The 22438-nt window shown below is 51.5% G+C and overlaps 1 protein-coding gene across 1 annotated transcript; it reads left to right on the forward strand.

Moving 5' to 3' along the window:
- Positions 1-350: 350 nt before the first annotated feature.
- On the forward strand, positions 351-22435 carry ATN1 (atrophin 1). The gene is made up of 10 exons (XM_059838225.1): positions 351-487; positions 14390-14583; positions 14782-14919; positions 15296-15409; positions 16680-18700; positions 18913-19135; positions 19244-19961; positions 21126-21269; positions 21525-21705; positions 22258-22435. Exons 2-10 carry the CDS (start codon positions 14506-14508, stop codon positions 22289-22291), a joined length of 3651 nt encoding a protein of 1216 aa, XP_059694208.1. The 5' UTR covers positions 351-487; positions 14390-14505; the 3' UTR covers positions 22292-22435.
- The last annotated feature ends 3 nt before the right edge of the window (positions 22436-22438 follow it).

Raw genomic sequence — 22438 nt, forward strand, 5'->3', positions numbered from 1 at the left:
CGCCCCGCGCCCGAGTCTCCTCCTCCCCCGTCCCGCGCTGCCCACGGGTGGGTTGGGGGGTGCGGGGCGTGTGGGGTGTTTCGCGGGGAGGGGCGGCGGCGAGTGCGGAGCAGAGGGGCGGGGGAGGGGGCTCGTTCTGGGCCCTTCGGAAATGGGAGGTGGCTAAGGCGGGCAGCGGTGGGAGCGATGGGAGGGCGGCGGGGCGCAGGCGGAGGCGCCTGAGCGCGGCGGGAGAGGGGGCGACACAGCCGTGGGGCGGGGGGACCCGGCTCCCCGCCGCACCCCCCCCTCCCGGAGCCGCTGTCCCTGCCACCGACCGGTTATTCCGGAGCCGCGAGAGGAAACGAGGGAGCGCGGAAAAGGAGGAGGGAGGAAAGGGGAAAAAAAAAAAAAAAAAGAAGGGGGGGCAGCAGCGTTTAAATCCCTGCCCCCCGCTCCTCGCCGCCTCCATTCCTCCCTTCATTCGACCTCCCCTCAGGAGCCGCCGGTGAGTCCCTCGCCCGCTCCCAGCCGCTCCCGCCCCGCTTGTCATTGTCGCCCACTCGCTGCATTCTTTCGCGGCTGGATTTTAACCCTCCGGTCCGTCTGTCGGGATGGGGAGCGAGGCGGCGCGGGGGGGGGAAACACCAAAGTTGGGGGGGGCAGGAGGGGCGAAAGTGCGATTAACCCCCGCGGCGCTGGGGAAGGGTCCCCGGCGGTCCCTGCCCCGGCGTAGATGCGGCGAGGGGCTGGGAAGGAGCCGGGACAGCGCCGCGGGGCACGGGAGCTCGGCTGGGCGGGGGTCCCGGCCGCGGCTGGGGGCTCTCCGGCATCACCGGGGGGCGCTGCCCGCCCGGGGCTCGCCGCTCGCCCGGGCTGGGCTGCGCTGGACGGCGGCGCAGCCTTCCCTCCAGAACGGGGGGCGGGGGTCGCGCGGGGCTCCGCGCCCGCCGCGGGGGTCCCGGGGCGGGGACACCCCCCGCCGCGCGCCCGGCGTGACGTCAGTGCCCGCGGAGCCCCCCTTCCCTGCGGCGGGAAGTTCGGCGGGGGCAGGGGCGCGCGGGGCCCGGGGGGCGCGGGCGGGCGGGAGTTGCGAGTTTGCGGCCCGGCGCCGTGCGGGGAGGAGGGCGGCACAGCGCTGGAGGGGACCGACTCCCTCCCCGCCTGCCTTCGGGGGGGGCCTCGCATTGTCCCCGCTTTCCCAGGTGCGGCCGGGCAGCGGGCAGGAGGAGCTGGGAATAACGTTTCCATCGGGGGACCGAGAAGAGTGTCGGCTCCCCCCGCCGTGGCTTCAGCGGGCACGGGTGGGATTCACCCCTTGCCGCTGCCCCCTCCTCTGGCACGCCAGGGTGCCGCCGGGGGACCGGGGCGCTGGCGAGACCCCGTACGGCTGGGTGGCATTGGGGTGGCGGCTGCGCTCCTCTTGAACCGGCCGAGATCCCATCGGTGTGTCCGGCTGGTTGTCCGTTTGTTATTCAGGGTTCCTGAAGAAGTGGCATCTGGGTTTCCCACGTTGCCCTTTTGGCTATTCCATGGAGCCGCTGGCCGTTCTGTCTTGCTGGCTTGTGCTGGCCTGTGGCCGGCTCGGCTGCTGCTGCCCAGCGAATTGCCGGCTGTATTTTGCCGAGTGGCCGCTGTGCTGTTGAAGTGGCAGCCATTTGGTCACCGTGGCATTACTTTGCACGCCGCCTTTGCTCGCCGTGGAGTTGTGCCTTGATAGCTATTGTACGTTCCCGAAGTTGCTTTCCAGATGGGCAGTGTCTTTCCTTGCGTTTGCCTCAGTGCCGTGGCTGCCTTGAGTTCCGCAGCCGATTCCTCATTTGCCAGGATGGTTACTGTAAGAATTTGTAGGGCTTTTGTCTGCCGGGTCTGTTTTTTGCTGGGCTGTGCCTTGAGAAGCAGCTTGTCCTTACCGAGCTCGGCACCCGAATCTGTTGTCATTATTTCTGGTTGTACTGGGTGGATTGCATAGGAGCCGCTGTGCTTTCCAACCTTAAAAAAGTGAGGAGAAAGTAGTGGGCCATTATCTTGAGGTGTGCAGCAGGAAAATGAAGAAGTTGGAAATGCCGTTCATTTTGTGTCCACCTGAGTGAGTGCTGGAGCACGGTTACACACCCTTCAGGTGTGCGCTGCCTAAAGCTGCAGAGTTCAGCCTTGACCTCCCACCAGAGAATGCCACAGCTGTCTGAGTTGAAAGCTGGACTCTTCTTTTCTTCTAAGCCGGAGGGTGTTGTGAATCACTGCTGTGCTGCACACACATTCCCAAGGGGCTGGAGCTCCACGGTCATTACCCATGGATGGGACACTTGTAAATATGAATGATCAAATTGTTATTTGGAATTATTCTTGTTCTCTCTTGTCCTGTTTCTTGGCCAAGTTGTTAATGTTATTTTGTGTCTGTCATTAGTGATGGCCCAACCAATCATTTGTGTGTTTCCCCAACTTCTTAGGAATGACCTGATCTTTGAAACCAGACTTTCCCAGTTATGATTCATGATGGAGCTTTTCAAGCACGGCCAAAGAGTGAACTTGTAGTACCATGGTTCTTGCTGGAAATTATAAAAAACCTCCAAACATTTGAAAATTAAATGTGCAGTGAATCTTAATGAACAAGATAAACAGGTTTAACCTGCTGCAGTGACTTGCCTTTACCTCTCTTCTTATGCATTTGCCTCCTCCCCTGGGTTTTGTACCCCTTGGATGCCTCTGAAAGGTTCTTGCATTCTCACCTTTAGGTTTACCTGAACAAGGAGTTATGATGACGTTTCTTGTGTGTTACTTGTATTCCAAAATGATAATGGCCATGCAAGGAACTGTGATTCTATAGCATGGTGAGATTGCTGTACTTAAAGCAGCCTGATCTGTATTGTTCTTCAAGAGGAGGAGGAGCATCTAGTCCAGTCAGACTAGGTGATCATTGTAGGTCCCTTCCAACTGAAATACTCCATCCTGATTTTATTTTGTGGGTGAAATACATCAGGCAGGTTTTTCTCCTCCCAAAGTTCAGCCCCTGTCACTCCTTGTACACCATCCCAGTTTGTCCTGGAGCTCTCTCATGTTCATCAGTGTTTTTCTTGGGGATGGAGGTGGAGTTGGGAGGAGCAGTCCATGTGGAATACAGAGCTGTGTAGGGAAGGTTTATTTATTTACCACATCTGGGGTGTAATAATGTTTGCAAATGCAATGTCTGGAATTGGTCTGTGCACATGTTCAGCTGTGCCCCTCCTCAAATACCTATCTGAATGTTTGTCCATCTTATATTATTCCTCCTTGTATAATGCCTTTTCTTCTGAGAACCTGGTTTTCTCTTCTGTCAGACTTTACCTTCCCCAGTTCATTTCTTTCTCCCAATCTCTTTTGGACAAATAAACTATTTTCCTGCCTTCATTGAATTTTCTGGACTCATTCTTCTTCCATTAGGAGATGCTTTGGAAGTATGACATATATTTCTTGTGTTTATCACTGTATCTCTTCCATCTGTACTTCTTGAAGACTATGTCTAGTGAAGTACAAAATAGCAGTGCTTTACAAACTTCTTAAAGGCTGAAGGAGAAGGCAGCATGAGTTCTGACTGTTCAAAAGCTGAAAAAGTCATGCTCTTAACCAAGTGAGCACATCTAGGGTAGGTATTCTCTGCAGAACTGATTCCTGAGGTCCGTGCTGGAGTCTGGTCACAGCGGATGGTTTAACATGAGCATGAGATGCTCCCTCTCAGTGCCTTCCCCGACCTCCTGAGGCTCAGCAGTGCCCAAGGCATGTGTTACCAGGCTGGCCAGGTGCATGTCCCACTGCTCCTTGTCACGTTGAGATGAGCACTGGAGAATCATTCTGTTCTTCCAGTCACGTGTTGGGCAGTGGTGGGCCCACAGCCCATGTTGTCAGTGAGGTGTGTGTGAAATAGAAGGGGATGTTTCCAGTTCAAGTGGATTGAGCTTCACCTCCCTACCAGTCTGGTTTGGGCTTCAGAGGTTTAGGGATAAGGATTTGGCCATGTTTTAAGTTTAACATAAGTCATCTTCATGAGGAAGCATCCCTTCAGAAGCAGTGCCTAGCTTCCAACTCTGATAATCCTGCAGAAGTTTCTGACCGTCCGTTTTCTGTGTGTGTTGTGGCAGCAAACACTGATTTGTTGTTGTCTTCTCCTGTAAAAATATCAATGTTTGATTGATCGTTGTGGCAGTATTTTCACCTACAAACCAAAGGCTAACTGCAATATCTTCTCCAGGCAATTTCAGCCAATGATGGTCTGTCTGGGCTTTGCTGAAGAAGGGGAGCTGGTTGCTCTCAATCTTACTTCACGTCTCTTGCCCTGGTGACATTCTTCATCACAGAGAGTTTAGCTGGAAAATTTTAGTCTTGTACTTCCCTGCTGTACAATGCACTTGGTGATAGCCTGTTTCTTCCACAAGGTCTCTCTGCACTATAGATCACTTAAGTGAAGGTTGCATTTGAGCAACCTTCTTCAGTTTGGACTGTGAATTGGATTTACTGTATGTGTGTATATATATATATTTATGTGTGTGTGTATATAACAATATATATGGTAGTTTGTATAATATAATAGATCTTGTATAAAATATAATGTTTTATAGTTATTAAATTTTATATTGATATATATAGCAGAGTGTATTGGATATAAAGTGTATCTATAGCACAGTATTTTGGATATACTGCTGGTTTTTTTCTTTCAGGCAGTGCAACAGATGAAGTGATTTACCTCAGAATTATTCAGAGTTTGCCAGACACATAAAGAGGGCCCACCCTCCATGAAGAATGATTTATCCAGTCATGGTTATCCATCAGGCTTTCCTCATACATTGCTGGACAATTGCTTTCAAAGTTCATTTTCACCAGAGCTAGCTAGATCCCATCACCTTTTGGCCAAATTCTATGACTGCTAATGAGTTTAGTATTGAAAAACCCATTCTCATCACCTGGATGGTCTGTGCAGAAAATATTAAGAGCATTTATTTTACAATAAAATAAAAGAAAACCTTTAAAAAAATCTGTGATACACTAGATTCCTATGCAAGTTTTTCAAGTGTTTGATTTATCCTGCTTTTCAAATTTTGCACCATTCTTCAAATTTTGCATAATTCTGTTCGATTGGTCTAGCTTTAGCCATTGGATATGGGGGTCTTTGTTGTGGAGGTTAAAGAGCTGTCAGAAATCTTCTTCCTTTGTAGTGCTCGTAGGCCATCTTTAAGTCTCCTTTACATTTTCTCAGGTAAGCTATATTTATTCAGTTTAAGGTTATAAGGGGGAGGAGTTAATAACATTTCTCAATTTGTCAGCATCCTTTTTGGAGAATGCAGGTAAAAATGGCGTGCACTACTCCCATAATTGCCTTACCAATCTTGTGTATAGTCAGGTGAAAATCACCTCTCTTTTCCTGCTCCTGAAGAATATTCCTTTCTCTGTGCACTGGTGGATTTCATCCATTCAAGAAAAGCCTTCTTAGAAGTCTTTTCAGACTTCTGGGGTGAGAGATGAGGGATGAGGGCAGGATCATCCCACTTGGCCAATCCTTGGCCAGTAGACCAAGGAGAAGCTGTGGGATCCCAAGCCTAGGAGTGATTTGGAGTTTACCAGTGACTCATGTCTGCTGTTCTGTTGTTCCTCTGCCCATTTCCCTGGCCCTAGTTCTCTTTCCTTCTGGATGTGTCTGTCCATCTTCATCCTGTTCACATGCTTGCCCTTGGCACACGTGGCTCTTGTGTTATCTTTGCTGTCAGTCATGAATCCCTGGAAACAGAGAATCTGAAGGGTGTCCTTTGGGTCAGTGGCTGCAAAGTCATGGAATCATTTAGGTTGGAAGAGACCTCCAGGATCATTGAGTCCAACCATTAATCTAATAATGTATTTTTCTAATCTTATCCAATCCAATCCAATCCAATCCAATCCAATCCAATCCAATCCTGTGTCATTTTCCTCTGATACTTCTGTAGTTTCCATCTGTTTTCAGTGGGAGACCTGCCATAGCCAGATATGGTTTCTAGCTATCCAGAAAGTGCCAGTGGTTCTCTCTTGAATGATTCTCTCCAGTCTCCCATCAAACACATAGGACCTTCTAGCACCCATGGTGTCCTTTAATTGGAAATTCTGCAGCTACCTGTTTCAAGAACTATTCTTTCTTTTTAGTTAGTTTTGAACATGTTTCTTTGTGGTGTTGTTTGAGGGTCATCAAATTTGTACTGGAAAAGACAGTAAAAAAATTATTTCCTGCCTAACCTCTAATTTTTATGCATGGCTTTATGGTCCCCAGTCACATCCTCACTTCAATAACCTTTTCTGTGGACAGAGATGTCTAACCCACTGAGTTGTGCCTCTTCATTGCCCCTTCTGGTTCCTATGGAAGAAGCAGAATTGCACACACACTTCAAGTTGTGGGAAAGCCATAGGTTTGTGTGGGGGCGTAATGATGTTCTCCTCAGGAAATTCTAGCATGCAGTTTACTTTCTCAGTGGCTGTGGATGCCGAGGTGCTGTTTTCATGGATCTGCCTCTTATACACGAAGGGTATCTCTTGTGAGTTGCACTGGTCAGCTCAGAGTCTGTATGTCCCTTCCAGCTCTAGCATCCTCCTTTGAGTCTCTGGGCAGCCATCCTGTGATGTCTCTGAGTAATTTGCTTTGCTTTCTTAGTAAAGGGACATCTGTGTATCAAAAGAGGGCTGTAAGGTATTACAACAGACTCTTGGCCCCTAACAGCTCCACAGGTAAGGCGTGCTCAGGTGTTGCAAATATAGAAGATGCTGCACTTCATAAAATAGTGAGTGTGGGGAATGTGATGTGTCCTTCCTCTGGATCATGCATCTCTAGGCTCCATCCCACTTGCAGAAGGCAGAGCCCAGTGTGGGTTTTTCCCTGATCCACCATTGGGCTCTGCTAGCCTGTATCTCCGAGAGATCTGGAATCCCTCCTCTGGGGAGACAGAATGATTCTTCTGGGATTTTTAAGTAAATCTGTTACATACTTAACAGTCATTTTACTGTGCCCTCAGGAATTGTTTTATGATTAACATAACCTTCTTTAGTACATCTAACCTTCATTTAGTGAATCAAACTTTATTTTCAGTTGCTTTTGCAAAAATTAATATCTTCTTCTATGCTGTAAATTAAGCTATTGTTAAATGCATGAATATTTTTATTATTTATTACCTTCCTTTAGCTCTGTTATTTCACTCTGTTAATCATAATTTTTTTTAACAGATACATTTTTATTTGAATGGAGGTTCCAGAATTAGAGTTTTCATACTCAAAATAACATTCTTGCTCCTCATGGTTGTGCAAAATTAAGAAAACAAAACATTAATATAGGCTTAATAAAATGTAAACTAGCTTTATCTCCTAAGACTGCTAGTGCTCTGCACAGTTATTTTTAGTATTCTTATTTGGCACCCTTTCCTGGAGCTTGAGCGTTTTAATTTTTATTTATTATTTTACTGCAGAGAAGGAGCACATAGGTAGCCCGACAAGTGAATTTGTCAACAAGTACATGTAAGAAGGATTGAAGCTGTTGCCTCAAGATGAATCTCTTTTTTGCATGGGAGGTGTTATTTTAGAATCATTTTAGGGTATTTTGTACAATGATGGACTGGTGTGGATTGAAAGGGGCCTTGAACATCATCCAGTTCCATCCCCCCTGCCATGGGCAAGGACATCTTCCTCTAGACCAGGTTGCTCCTGGTCCCTTGCATCTTGGCCTTAAACACTTCCAGAGTTGGGGCATTCTCTGCTTCTCTGGGAAACCTGTTCCTCTGGCTCACCACCCTCATAGAAAAGAGTTTCTTCCTTATATTCAATTTAAACCTGCCCTCTTTCAGCTTAAAACCATTGCCCCTTGTCCTGTCACTGCATGCCCTGGTAAAAATTGTCTCTCTACCTTTCTTATTAGCCACCTTTACATGCTTAGAATCTCAGAATCACAGAATCATTAAGGTTGGAAAAGACTTCCAAGATCATCAAGTCCAACTGTTGACCAAACATCATCTTGTCAACTAAGCCAGAGCACTGAATGCCATGTCCAGTCATTTCTTGAACACTTCCTGGGATGGTGATTCCACTGTCGCCCCGGGCAGCCCATTCCAAGGCTTCACCACCCTTTCAGTGAAGAAGTTCTTCCTGATGCCCAACCTGAACCTCTCCTGGCACAGCTTGAGGCCATTTCCTCTCGTCCCATTACTTGTTGCCTGGGAGAAGAGGCCGATCCCCACCTGGCTACACCCTCCTTTCAGGGAATTGTACCAGGTCCTTGTCCTTCCTTTGCTGGGGACCCCAGGGCTGGATGCAGCACTCCAGCTGGGGTCTTGCCAGAGCAGAGCAAAAGGGCAGAATTCCCTCCCTCACCCTGCTGCCACTGCTGTTTTTGATGCAGCTTAGGACATGTTTGGCCTTCTGGGCTGCAAGTGCACATTGTTAGCTCATGCCCAATTTTTTGTCCACGTGTATTGCAAGATTTTTGCCACAGAGCTGCTCCCAGCCTCTTCAATCCCCATCCTGTACTGCTCCTGGTGATTGCCTTGACCCATGTGCAGGACCTGCACTTCACCTTGTTGAATTTCATGAGTGTCACATGGTTCCACTCCTCAATCCTGTCAAGGTCCCTCTGGGTGGCATCTCTTCACTTTAGCCTATCAACCACTTGACTTGGTGTCATCTGCAAGCTTGCAGAGAGTGCACTCAATCCCACCATCTCTGTCATTGATGAAGATATTAAACATATTGGTCCCAGATCCTTGGGGGACACCACTGGTTCAAGGTTTCCAGTTTGACACTGAACCATTGACTGTAACTCTTTGGATGGAGCATCCATCCAGTTATCAAATATCATGGAGACTGGCTTGGCAGCTATGTCAGCCCTCAAGACCCTGGGATGCATCACATTGGGTCCCATGGACTTGTTCAGTTTCCTCAGGTGGGCTCAAACCAGACTTCTTATGATGGGATTGTGAATCAGCTCTTAGATAGATAGATGTAAATTGAGAGTCCATTCAGCTTGTGTATTAAAAGGGTGTGTGATTCACCCTCTGGCACAGTGGAGTTTCTGAAAGCATACATTTGCATTTATTGTTAATATTTATTTAAACACATCACATAGTGACCCATTCTGTGCCATTATATTTTGAAGACAGAGGAATCCAGTGAAATTCCAATACACTGCCAGTATGAAATCAGTGTCTTTATAGAAATAACAAAAATTGACAGCTGTCACTATTTTCATACTGGATTTATATTTTGACCTCTTGAGCAGCAGTCAGAGTTTGCACTTGTGTTGTAGGTGTTTCTGTCTGAGTTTGCCACATAACACTGTGCTGCCAAACCTCGCTGGCAGGGCAGGTCTCAGCCCTTCCTGCCTGTGTCTGATGGCTGCTGGTGTTTGGATGTGCCTGTCCCAGCCCTTGTGGAGGGGTCCGCAGAGGACTGGGAGGTGTGTGCTCTGATCCTGGGGTCTCTGTGTGCAGTGACCTGCATGAGAGTGACCTGCAGGAGTCCTGTTCCTTGATTAATTCACTTCCCAGCCTGAGTTCACAGCCCTTGCATCCACCCAGTGTTGTAGTTACTTTGTAGGAGACAGCCTTTGTTTGAAAACTACCTTTCATTTGTATACCTTTGTGTATTTATTCTTAACAAGATTTACTGAATATAGAAGATTTGCCAGTCATGGCAATATTCACACCCAGGATAATATTAGCCACAAATGTTTGCCATCTTGATATTCAACCATTTTGGCATCCTAATCCCTTTGCTCACAGAGTCATTTTCCCTTTTACAGTAATGTCATGTTCCAGGTATGTATCAAAAGACAGTGACATGCAGCCTCAACCCTGATCTGTTTTCTCATTGCTGTCCAACTCTGAACATGGTGCCCTTCCTCTTCCTTCCCTCTCTTTCTCCATCGTGCCCTATAGTGAAATACCAGGGTTCGAGCATGAAATCAGGTAATTGGCCTTTGGGAAATGCTGTACTTCGGATTGTCTGATTGTAGCATCTAGGACAAAACTTAGTGTTTTCAAGATCGGACACAATCTTTAAAACCGATCACATTTCTGGAAAATTTCCCTTCATTCTACAAAATGAGGGAGATTGAGACAGGAGTTAAAAATATTTGGGACCGTCATTCATTGGGCAGTCATATTTGTATATACATACTGCTCTTCTTCTTAGTGATCTTTACCCATCAAGAGGGATCCATCAGTTAACATTCCAGCTTATTTTCAGGACACTTTTCAGCATCTGCAATGTGTTAAAAAGCAGCTGTGTTCGTTTTGCCACCCCTGGTTCCTCCCTCCAGTGGTAGTCCATCTCTTTGTAGAAGTGGGACAAGAAAAAACAGGATGGGAACAGAGAGCTATTGAATTGCAGAGAAGCAGATTCAGTTTAATTCTCACATCTGACTTCTGAATCCCTGCCTTTGCATACTAAATACCTTGGATTTCATGTAGGATTTTGGACGTGATTCCTACATTTCAGAAAATGACTTAAGAGTAGTCACTGTGTACAAATGAAGAAGACAAGAGGTTTGCACTTCAGAACATCTGTACTTAGGCTAAAGCAGTTGTTCCACTGACTCGTTACTCCAAACTTCCATGGACTAGCATCTACTTGCATGGACTAGCATCTAGTGGAAGCTGGCTTTGTCTATAGTAAATAAACCAAAAAGGGGATAATGTTAGCTCTTTTTCTTAAATAACACTGATACTGGGAGCCCTCATCTCTCCCTTCTGCTGCCACTGGCCTCAGAGAGGGCTAGCTGGACCTTAGCTGGCCTTTGATCTTCTCAAGCAGGCTGGAGCCCTGGACTTGGGCTGTGCATCCTGGGGCTTTGCTCTGCCATTGAGTACCTGCTGAAGTGTCCAAACCCTGCATGGCTCTGGCAGCATCTCCTTGTCTTCCTGGTCTCAGTGGAAATGGGCTCCTGGCTGCTGGACACATGCTGGGTGTAGCCCTGCCTGCAGACCCAGCGTGTGCAGTGCTTTGGTTTGTCATTTACACTTCTGGCCAAGCCCTCAACCATCACTCCAGAAACTTGGTTCCCATTTCCTTTGCTTCTGTTGCCGTCTAGGAAAGTTTATTTCCTCCAAGCCACAGCCTGCCACAGTAAATGCTGTAAATGCCTTGTCCCGAGCCAAGGACAAACATTCAGCCTGCTTTCTAAGAGGTAAAACCTTAGTGCTTCTCATTTGAGATGGACTTGTTTCCAGTTTGGGAGAATTGCTCCACGTGACAGCCTGGGAAGGACAGAACCTATCTGTGTCCTTCAACAAAAGAGGAGCTGGACCTTGTAAGCTTCTGGCTGGTGGTGCAGGATAGTCCAGGCTTTGGGAAGGAGAATTACTTGGAGCTGAGCAGGAGGAGGAGCAGGATCCATTTTGAATGCCATGTGGGGGATGCCTGTTGAGTGTGTGCTGCTCACAGGAGACTTCACCAGGGCTCACAGGAGAATATGGAGGGGTTTGGGCAATAAGCCAAGCCAAGCTGGGTTGTATGAAATGCAAACAGAAAATTGCAATTCGCAATGCCTCATAACTCAGTTGAACCTGTGAAGGGCTTCACAGGGCCAGGGAAAGGTTAACTCTTCCACAGCAGGCCTGTCACGTCTCACCTCCTAACCAAAACCATGGAGCCCTAAGAACCCTTCAGAGACATTTGCAGGGATCTTCACTGATGGGAATGGTTAGGTTAACTTGCTAATTGTAAAGGTTCACATTGCAGGCTTTTATTTCATAGATGTTAAAATTAGAAGGCGGATTTGTGATCCTCTCATCTGGCTGTAACAGTTGCAATACTGCTATACTAATAATGTGTGCATCAATTCTCTTACATATTTTAGTAAAGTCTTCACTGTCTAAGTGACAGAAACTTCTGCCTCAGTTAGTGGTTGATTATGTCTCTTGAAATACCACTGTTTGTTTCTGGCTTTGTTTCTTACTGCATATTCAGTGGCTGGAATAAGTACGGAGTGGGCATCCCTTTGAAAAAGGGAAGTTTCAGTGTGGTTGGCTGCATGTTATTTCCCTGCTGACTGACTTCTCTGGGAAGAGGATGGTAATTGTCATTCCACGGTTGCTGGAAAGCTGAAGCGAGACCTGTGTGCTGCATTATCACTCTGGCTTCTTTGGTGTGGGAGGCGTGGGTGGTATCCCTGTGGAATGCAGGGAGCAGTGACATTGGTAGCCTGCTGTTGCTGCTGCTGTGCCTTCAGAGCTGAGCTAATGTTTGCAGGTTACCACCATGGTGTGAGTCAAAGTTGAGTTAAATTAGGATCACCTTAGGTATGACAATTGTATGTTTCACATAAGAAATGTTGATTCTGGATGCTTATCTAGAATAGCATCAGTGTAGCTGGCTGAATTAGCAAGCAAAGGCCAAAGCGTGACAGAAATATGAGCCTGTAAAACAAGTCAGCGGGTGGGGATTGGGAGTGGGCTCTGCCTCCATTAGGTCAGTTACAAACCACCATCAGCTATTTTCCTATTAAAGAAGAGGTCTCAGTTAATGAATTGATGTGTGTGGGAATTAATGCTGGATGAGTCCCCCTGGGGCTCTCGTGATGAAGGTCAAATGAAATATTAATGGAATTAAAACAAACAATCCCCTGATTTTCCTAAGTACCTTCCGGATGGGTTTCTGTAAGCATTGGTCAGGGAAGATGTGGAGCCCCAGGAGAGACAGGCCAGTGTCATTACTCCTGTTTCATGGTCAGGCAGATGAAGACAGTGGAAAGCAGTGACCCTGGGGCCACACAGTCCAGCAACAGGGCTGCACAGGACGTCTGAGAGTTCTTCTGTCAGGTGCTTGTGCTCTGATTCCTGTTTTCAGCTCCCTTCTCAGAGAAACGGAAGTCATCCAGATTGCCCCTGCACTGCTTGGCTGGAAGGTGATTTTTCCAGGTGTGGGATGGTCTTCAGGAGCCCCAAATCCATAGGCTTCTTATTCACAAAATTCCTCTGTGCTTTCAGATGAGAGAATAAAACCCAGTAATTGTGGCTTTTTTCTGCTGGTGTCTCTTCCATGGGACACATTCCCTTGTCTTTCAGATTGTCCATTCCAGAGGCTGAGTATAGCAACTCAGATGACAGGCTTGGGAGGGATAAAGTCTTTTTGGTTATGTGTGTGCAGTGCAGAGCAGTGCAAAAGGTCTTTATCTTGCTGGATTCAAGCAAGCTAACTTCAGGAGCAGTATCCCTGAATAATTTCCTCCAGTTCCCAGGCTAACACAAACATGGTACTTTCATACTGCAGAGTAGGAACTGTGTGATACAACAGGGTGTTAAATATCTACAGTAAAATGCTTTTGGACATGGCACAAAGCTGTAAATTGTTCCAGAGGGATCTCAGAAATCTTCCCGCTGCTGCAAAGTGTAAGGATGTACTCTGTACCCCTGGGTGTGACTCGGTCTGGTACACTGAGAAAAATCCAGTGTTGAGGAGGAGGAGACCCTGGTAGGCACGCCAGGCTAAACAGAGCTGGTGATGGTGTCGTGCAAAAGCAGAGCTCAGTGTGTTTCCTCGCACCTATTTGTGAACCTTGGGCATGGAACAGCCTGAGCAAGACTTGTCACATTTTCTGCATAACGTGGTAGTGCGTGAGTGCTTGTGGATGTGCTCTGGAGAGGGCAGGGCTGTACAGTGCCCTTCAGCAAAGGCCACTTTGCTGAATGACAAATGACACAGGGCTAGTAAATGGCAGCACGTGGCCAGGTAAGGGTGGTGTAACTTTCTTTGCACTGACGACAAGTGCAAAGATGATCTAACAAAGTCAGAAGAATTGTAACTGGGAACATTTTAAAACACTTTCCTGTTATTTTTTTTCCCAAGGAAAGGAAAATACTAAAATTACTTCAGAAGACAGATAACATCCTGATAACTGTTTCTTCTTGCATCCTCCAAAGCAGCATTATTGGGCCCCAAAAGATAGAATTAGATAATCACAGAATGGCTTGGATTAAGAGGAGCCTTAAAGATCATATGCTTCCAACACCCCTGCCGTGCACAGGGACATCTTCCACAAGACCAGGTTATTCAAAACCCCATCCAGCCTGGCCTTGAGCACTGCCAGGGTTGGGGGGGGGTCCATGAGGCAACCTGTTCCAGTACCTCATCACCCTCAGAGTAAAAGAATTTCTTCCTAATATCTAATTTAAATCTGCCCTTTTTCAGTTTGAAGCTGTTAAAAATGAATACCTTGCCTCGTGCACATATCACTCCTAGAAATTGGAAATCGGATATGGCAGTGGGCAAATCTTTTCTCACACTGATGGGAGAGTTTATTGCATTCTTGGTAAATAGACTCGAGTCTCTAAATAAGGAAACAGTAATAATTTTGTCATATTTCTATAGCAAACCATGAAAGGGTGTTCTATAGTTTACTCAGTCTTTCTCCCCCCTCATCTGCTTGTCTGCCTTTCAGGATCCAGTGGGATCTCATTGTCTGGCTGGTGTAATCCCCTCTTCCAAAAGAGTCGCCCATCTCCATCTCCATCTCCTCGGAAACGGCTGAAGAGGGTTGTGGAGTCATAAAAATTTATGTTTTCATCAAACCGGGCCAAGGAGAATGGGGGTCCCACACCCAAAAGAATGAAGACACGACAGAACAAGGACTCAGTACGTAGGGTGGGAAAGGGGGGTGGGACACGAGAGCCAGGCTGGAGGTGTGGGTTGGAACTGAGGCTCCCCGCACAGCTAGTGGGCATGAGTTTGGCACAGCACAGTGCAAGGGGTTCAGGGGCTTTGGGAGGCTGGGCACAGAGCAGGGGCAGTGGGAGATGCAAAGCAGGACTGACACAGTGATCCCTCTCTTAGATGTCAATGCGGAGTGGACGGAAGAAAGAGACTCCGGGGCCCCGAGAGGAGCTCAGGTCACGGGGTCGAGCTTCCCCTGGTGGTGTCAGCACCTCCAGCAGTGATGGCAAGGCTGAGAAATCCCGACAAGCGACAAAGGTAATATCAGCTGGAACACAAGTGTGGGGTGGCCAAGGACTGCCCAGACTGGGTGGGATCCATTTGAGGATCCAGGGACACAGACCAGAAGGGATCCACTAAGTAGCCTGTGCTGGGTTAGCTTTCTGAAATGGGCAGAATCTCTCTTTGCTCTCATCCTCACCATCTTGCACTTTCCCAAGAACTGGTGTCCAGTCTCAGCAGACCCTTTTAGTGCTCATTTTTGACCATATGCTGGGTCCATGTTGGTCTGCTAGTGTCATTGACACACGTACCATGGTGGCTGTGTCTCACCTGCTGCAGTCTGTGAAGACCTGTCAGGTTGGAAGATTTCCCCATGGCCCTCCACCTCTGTGTTCTCCTTGTCTCCTTGCAGAAAGGCCGTTTGGAGGAATCCTGCACCCCCAAGAGCAGCAAGCAGGGCCGAACAGAAGAGATCTCAGAGAGTGAAGGGGAGGACACCAATGCTCCCAAAAAAACCAAAACTGAGGTGAGCTCTCCCTGCTGTGATTGCTGACATGTGCCCAGTCCAGAGCAAAGAAGTCTGCAGTTGCCTGTCTGTGCTGCTCGAGGTTCTGGCTGCTTGGGAGCCCCGACGCCTCAGGTTTTGCACTGCAGCTCTTCCAACCTAAATGGCATCTACAAAAATGCCACCAGGAGTGATGACTGAGCAGATGGAGGCTCTCTGTCCCATTTGCCTTGTGTTCAGGGGGCTGCTATGCTGTTGGAGCTGGGGATGTGCCCTGCCTTTTCCAGCTTAGTGCTGAGAGCCTGGCTCCGTGTGCAGCCACAGGTTGGGCTGGAGTTAGTCCCTTCTGATCCCCAGCACAGTGTGACATGGAGATGCTTAAGTCATGGTGGGTTCCAGGTGACAGTCATGTAACACCTGCTCATGCACACACAGAGCCATGGCAGGGTTTTTCCAAAACACTGACAAGCACCAGGTTGGATTAGTGGTTGGGTAGTTGGAAGACTCAGCTCTTGTGCTTCTCCATTCCCTGTTAGCCTGTTCAGGGAACCGGCCTTAAAGGCCTGCAAACACGGGGATGCTTGCTCGTGTTAAGAGGTCCTTATAATTCAACCACCTTGGTTCCACTTCTGTAATTTCTCCACATGGACAGTCTGTTCAGCTCAGCAGTGGTATTTTTTCAGCTTAGCCTCCATTGCTTAGAGTGGCACTTGTTACTTACCCTTACCCATGATGACTGCTTGTCACCAGTGCACATTGTCTGAGGCAGCAAGTGGTGGGGAGGAGCAGGGCTTGGGAAGCACAGGGGGAACTCCTGGAAGTAAGGAGTGCAACAGTGAGAGAGGTCTGGGTGGGAGCTGATCTCCTTGTGCAGGGAGAGCTCTGCAGGGGCAAGAAGAGAAATTCTGGGTCTGGGGCCTGTGCTGGCACTACTGTGGCATTTGCTGCTCCGTGCCACCAGTGATGCCATGTCCTGGCCAACAGCCCATCGCCCCTGCTGTATCTGTTCCCTCTCAGCCTTGTGTGTAACAGTTCCCTACACAAGGTAACCCTTGTTACCTCCTTCCTGAAGGCAGAATGCTCATGAAGGACGTGAGAGCACTGGAAAGGAGGCAGGAGGACTGGTGTTATGTGTACCTTGCCAGACAATGTCTCCTTTCCTCTGTGAGGTTTTCTAGTGCTGGGGTTGGCTGAGAAAGGTCAGAAAACAAGTTCTCTGGGAACTTGAAGTGTGTCAGGTGTGGTCTAGGAGGCCTCATAATGCCCCTTTCCTCCTCCTATCCTACTTCAGGAGCTGCCCTGTCCTCCATCCCCATCCGATGTTGACAGCCTTGACGGCCACAGCTTCAATGATGAGATGAGCAGCGACCCACGGGATATTGACCAGGATAACAGGAGCACCTCGCCCAGTGTCTACAGCCCTGGGAGCGTGGAGAACGACTCCGACTCTTCTTCTGTGCTGTCCCAGGGGCCGTCTCACTCCTACCACCACCCCCCGCTCTTCCCCGAGAGCCCACCGGTAGCTCCCCCTCCCGACAGCTTGGCCCGTCCACCAGAGCCCAGCTTTGGGCTCCCGGGAGAGGTGCACCCCCAGGGACCCCCCGCAGGAAGTTACCATTCCCAGCTGGAGGGCCAGGCCTCACGAATTTTCCAGGCTCAAGCCCCACAGACACCTGCCTCCTCCTCCTCCTCCTCCTCTTCCTCCTCCTCTGCTGTTGCTGCCCCTTCCGCTCCACCTTCCTCATCCTCTTCCTCTTCCTCCTCCTCTTCCTCCCACACTCCCCTTTATCCTGCGGCCAATGTGGTCCAGGTTGGGGCCAAAATTGCCAGTGGAGTGGGGGGGCTCCCAGCACCAGGGGCTCGTGAGCAGACCCTCAGCGCCAAGCACAATCCACCCCCTACCACCCCAATCTCACTGGCGTCCGTAGGAGGAGCGCTGCCCTCTCAAAAGACACCCCCAGCCAACCCCCCCGCTGTCCCTCCGGCCTCGGCCCCTTCCTTCCCCCACGTTTCCTCCAACCTGCCTCCTCCGCCGGCCCTGCGCCCCCTCAACAACGCAGCGGCCGCCTCCAGCTCCCCCGGGATGGTGGGGCAGGCCCTGAGCGGCCACCTGCCCTCGCCCCACAGCATGGGGCAGGACAAGGCACCGGCCCTGGCCCCCTCCCGCTACCCCTACGCGCCGCCGCCACTGCCGCCCTCCAGCTCCTCTGCCCAGTACCCCCAGCCCTCGCCGGGCCAGCCCCTGCCCAGCTACAGCGCTTCCTACGGGCACTCCTTCCCCCCGCCCAGCGGCCTCTCTGTCTCCAGCCAGCCCCCCAAGTACACCCAGCCCTCGCTGCCCTCGCAGCCCGTCTGGAGCCAGGGGCCGCCCCCTTACAGCCGCCCCCTGGGCAATGCTGGCTCCCACCCCGCCGCCCCTTTCCCTGGCCAGTCCCCCCATCACCAGCAGCCTCCCCAGCAGCACCACCACGGTCACGGGAGCAGCGGGGGCGTCTCCCCAGCAGCCACAGCTCCTCCCCAGCCCACCGGGGGCTACCCCCACGGCCTGGAGTCCAGCAGCCATCATCCTTCCCATCCCACCTATGGGCTGCGCCTCTACCCTCCCCACAGCCAGGCCGCCTACAGCCAGGCTCCCTCCGCCACCGCGGCCGCTGCCCCCTCTTCCTCCTCCTCGTCCTCGTCCTCATCCTCATCCTCTTCCTCGTCCTCCTCTGCTGCCTCTTCCCAGGGAAGCTACCCCAGCATGTGCACGCACCCACCGGGGCAGAGTCCTGCCACCTACACCTTCCCCCCGCCGCCACCGCCCTCCCCTGCTCATGGGGCTGGCCCTCCGGTCACCTCTGCTGCCACCACGCTCTCCACCGTCATCGCCACCATGGCCTCCCCCTCTGCAGCCCCCTACAAGACGGTCTCGCCCCCGGTAGCCCCGTCAGCTGTGGCCCCCTATGGGAAGCGGGCGGCCTCTCCTGTCCCCACCTTCCAGCCCCCAGCCCCCTACAAGCCGGGCTCGCCCCCCACTTCCTCGGCTGCCCCTTTCCGTGCAGCCACCCCTCCTGGCTACCGGGTGGCCTCTTCCCCTGTGGCGGGGGGCTACAAAGCCCCCTCACCCGCCCCCTCTGCCCCACCACCCTTGCCGGGGAGCATGGCTGCCCCGGCCCCGCCGCCACCCCCGCTCCCCCTCAGCGCTGCTCAGATCAAGCAGGAGCCGTCGGAGGAGTACGAGCCCCCGGAGAGCCCCGTGCCACCTGCTCGCAGCCCCTCGCCGCCCCCCAAGGTGGTGGATGTGCCGAGCCATGCCAGCCAGTCAGCCAGGTGAGGGGAGACTGGTTTCCCCAAAGGATGGGGTGGGTCGTGTGGGGCAGGGGAGAGGAAATCACCCCAAGCCTGAGGTGCAGCTGTGCCCTTTTGCCTCTTTCATGATGCTCTTCACATTCCCACAGTGCCTTTCCCACAGTAGCTGTCCCTGTCCCCATCCCTGCTCACCAGCCCTTTCAGCACTGACAGGCTTCCCCTCTCATCCCCAGATTCAACAAACACCTGGACCGTGGCTTCAACTCCTGCTCCCGCACAGACCTGTACTTTGTACCCCTTGATGGTTCCAAGCTGGCCAAGAAAAGAGCAGACTTGGTGGAGAAAGTGCGTCGAGAGGCCGAGCAGAAGGCCCGTGAAGAGAAGGAGCGTGAACGGGAACGGGAGCGGGAGAAGGAGCGTGAGCGGGAGAAGGAGCGGGAGCTGGAGAGGAGTGTGGTAGGTCTGGGAGCCCCACTGCTGCAGCGCAGCCGGGGCGGATGCTCAAGGGCCCCCTCGGCCGCTCCCCGCTGGGACCCTGAAGCCGGTCTCTCTGCTCTTTTGCAGAAGATGGCCCAGGAGGGCCGTCCGGTCGAGTGTTCGTCCCTCGGGCCGGTTCCCCACCGCCCCTCCTTCGAGCAGGGCAGTGCTGTAGCGACTGTTCCCCCATACCTGGGCCCCGACACGCCGGCTCTGCGCACCCTTAGCGAGTACGCCCGGCCTCATGTCATGTCCCCCAGCAACCGCAACCACCCTTTCTACGTGCCCCTGGGCGCCGTCGACCCGGGCCTGCTGGGCTACAACGTGCCAGCCATCTACAGCAGTGATCCAGCCACGCGGGAGCGGGAGCTGCGGGAGCGGGAGGCCCGCGAACGAGACCTGAGGGACCGGGACCTGCGTGAACGCCTCAAGCCCGGCTTTGAAGTCAAACCGGCCGAGTTGGAGCAGCTCCACGCCGTGCCCGCTGCTGCCATGGATCCGTTCCCACGCCACGGCGGGCTGAGTCTGCAGACGGCCCCCGGCCTTCATCCCGCTTTTCCCTTCCACCCAGGGCTGGGCCACTTGGAGCGGGAGAGGCTGGCGCTGGCAGCCGGCCCGACCCTTCGTCCCGACATGTCCTACGCAGAGCGCTTGGCGGCCGAACGCCAGCACGCTGAGCGGGTGGCCGCTCTCAGCAATGACCCTCTGGCCCGGCTGCAGATGCTCAATGTGACACCTCATCATCATCAGCATTCCCACATCCACTCCCACCTCCATCTCCACCAGCAGGATGCCATACACGCAGGTAAGGGCCGCATGGTGGTGGTGCCCTGCGCAAAGCCCTGATTTCTGTCCTACTGTGCCTTCTTTGCGCTCCCTCCCTCTGGCCCTGGGGAACCCTAAAAGGTTCGACAGGATTAAACTTTGAGGCCATAGATCTTCAGCCAGAAGAGTCCAACATCATGGTCATTCTTCCTTCCCCCAGCCCCATCCCACCAAAGGCACTGACACTGCTGATCAGTGGCCAGCAAAATTGTTTGCACTGTGTGCTTTTGTTATGGATCTGTGGAGCCACGGTACAAGTGCTGGAGTCCCACTGACTGCCTGGGTGGTGCTGCTGTGAACTGCATTCTGCAGAGGGAACGGAAGCCCTTCTAAAACAGTTTTGGCAGTGTCCTTAGGACTAATGAAATGCTGGTTCTCAGTGGCTGCAGATAGTGGGGTGGGAGGGGATAGAAGGTGGGCTAATCATGAGGAACTGGAGGCTGCTGTTCTTGAGAATTGAATGGTGGTCCCTTCCATTTCCACATCCTGCAGGAAAGCAAAGTAAAATGTTTAGGGATGAAAATCTCAGAGAACCGAAGCCCAAGCTACAGTGCAATAGGAAAAAAGTGTTGTGCCTGCTCAGGTCCTGTGAGTGGTCAGTGGGGTCTGGTGTCAGTCACCGCTGCTGGCTCTGAGCAACAGCTCAGAGACGGCATGAGGTACAAGTGTGTCCATTTTCCCTATGATCCATGGCTGGGCACCTTAGTCTGGCTGGGAGTCCAAACCACTAGAAAGAGAATCTGTCCTGAATAAGACCTGGAAAAGGAAGCACCCAGTACGAGTGTGCATGTGAATGGCTGTCGGAGTGACGGATGGGCATGATATGGGATGCAGACCTGATTGCAGAGCAGGTCCTTGCAGAACCCTGCTGAACTTTTAAGGAACTGTATTTCTAAGGAGTGATATTTGTTCCTGAGGAGTGTAGGGACAGAGCTCTGCCAGACCAGTTCACATGAAGTTCGATGCAGGCAAAAAGAGTTAACACTTGGAAGGAGATGGCACTGTGTTTAGCTGTGAAATCATCCCATCCCTAACACACTCTGGCCCTCTCACTCCATATCTGTTTCGTTAGGCCTTGTGCCTGTCTCTCTGTTACCTGCTACAAAACGTGGGACAATTATCTTGTGGTATCTTTTCTTCCCAGCTTCAGCCTCTGTTCACCCTCTAATCGACCCCCTCGCCTCGGGATCACACCTCACCCGGATACCATACCCAGCTGGAACCATCCCCAACCCTCTCCTGCCTCACCCTCTACATGAGAATGAAGTGCTGCGCCACCAGCTCTTTGGTAAGGAACGTCACAGGGACTGCTGTTCTCCTCCGGAGAGCATCAGCAGAGTTCCGAGGGGCAGGGGCGTCCTGGGGCGTCACGGGACCAGGCTGAGGTCTGTTAAACAGAGCGTAGGACAGGCCCACGCTGCCAGGATGAGCAGGTCCTGCACGTGGGAATGGGGGAATGGGAGTGCAGTGGGGTCTTGACTGAGCTGTGGGGCCTTGGATGGAGCATTAACTGGGCTCTTCTCTGTGTCACCTTCGGGCGCAGCCGCGCCCTACAGGGACCTGCCGGGCTCGCTCTCGGCGCCCATGTCGGCGGCGCACCAGCTGCAGGCCATGCACGCGCAGTCGGCTGAGCTGCAGCGCCTGGCTCTGGAGCAGCAGCAGTGGCTCCACGCCCACCACCCCCTGCACGGCGTGCCGCTCCCCACGCAGGAGGACTACTACAGGTGCGTGGAGCTGCTCTCTCCTCACAAGAACACCTCCAGACCCAGCCCTGGTGTGGGGCTGGTGCAGGCAGTGGGAGCAGGGAAGCACTGCCCCTGGAGCGGGTGACTGTGGCCAAGCCCACACCGGGAACAGGGATGCTTTGCCACGGGGCACAGCTGTGGTTGGCCACCAGGAAGGTTGTACTTGGCAAGTGTCTATTCAATCCCTTGTGAGATCTCAGCTCCTCCTCTCTGAGGGGGGAGATAACTTTTATGTGTTTCACACATGTTAATGCAGTTATGACTAACCAATACCCCTGCCAAAATACAAAATACTGGTAAGTTTTTGATGGTTTTGCCAAGATAAGGAATTCACAAGTGCATAGGGAGGCACACTGGGAAAGAGAGAGGTGGAATGTTGTACCTTTTCAGTAGTATCTCCTACTTCAAGGACCTACAAAACCTCCCAAGTCAGCAGTGTTGTGTGGGTCCACAAATGAACAAAGGCAGGGCAATGGTGTAAATTGCCTTTTTCCCTTTCCACTATCACCTTGTTCCTCTTTTTTATCCTAGCCACCTGAAGAAGGAAAGTGACAAACCCCTTTAAATGGACTTCTACTGTCAGTGTGACATCATCATGTCTTCCTCTCAAGAGGAGCAATCAATCAACCAAATCCTGGGGGAGGGGAAGCTGCAAAGTGACACATCCTGATCCCACCATGCAGTAGAGTACAAGAGAAGATGACAAAAAGTA

Source organism: Haemorhous mexicanus, chromosome 2 (assembly GCF_027477595.1).
Source record: "Haemorhous mexicanus isolate bHaeMex1 chromosome 2, bHaeMex1.pri, whole genome shotgun sequence".
NCBI classification, from domain to species: domain Eukaryota; kingdom Metazoa; phylum Chordata; class Aves; order Passeriformes; family Fringillidae; genus Haemorhous; species Haemorhous mexicanus.

What these genes read in the sequence shown, in the direction of transcription:
- ATN1 (XM_059838225.1), top strand. Translation starts at nt 14,506, where the DNA reads ATGTTTTCATCAAACCGGGCCAAGGAGAATGGGGGTCCCACACCCAAA. An exon ending in CCAAAAAAACCAAAACTGAG is followed by an intron (nt 15,410 to 16,679) that starts GTGAGCTCTCCC and finishes ATCCTACTTCAG; the next exon opens with GAGCTGCCCTGTCCTCCATC. An exon ending in GCAGGATGCCATACACGCAG is followed by an intron (nt 19,962 to 21,125) that starts GTAAGGGCCGCA and finishes TTTTCTTCCCAG; the next exon opens with CTTCAGCCTCTGTTCACCCT.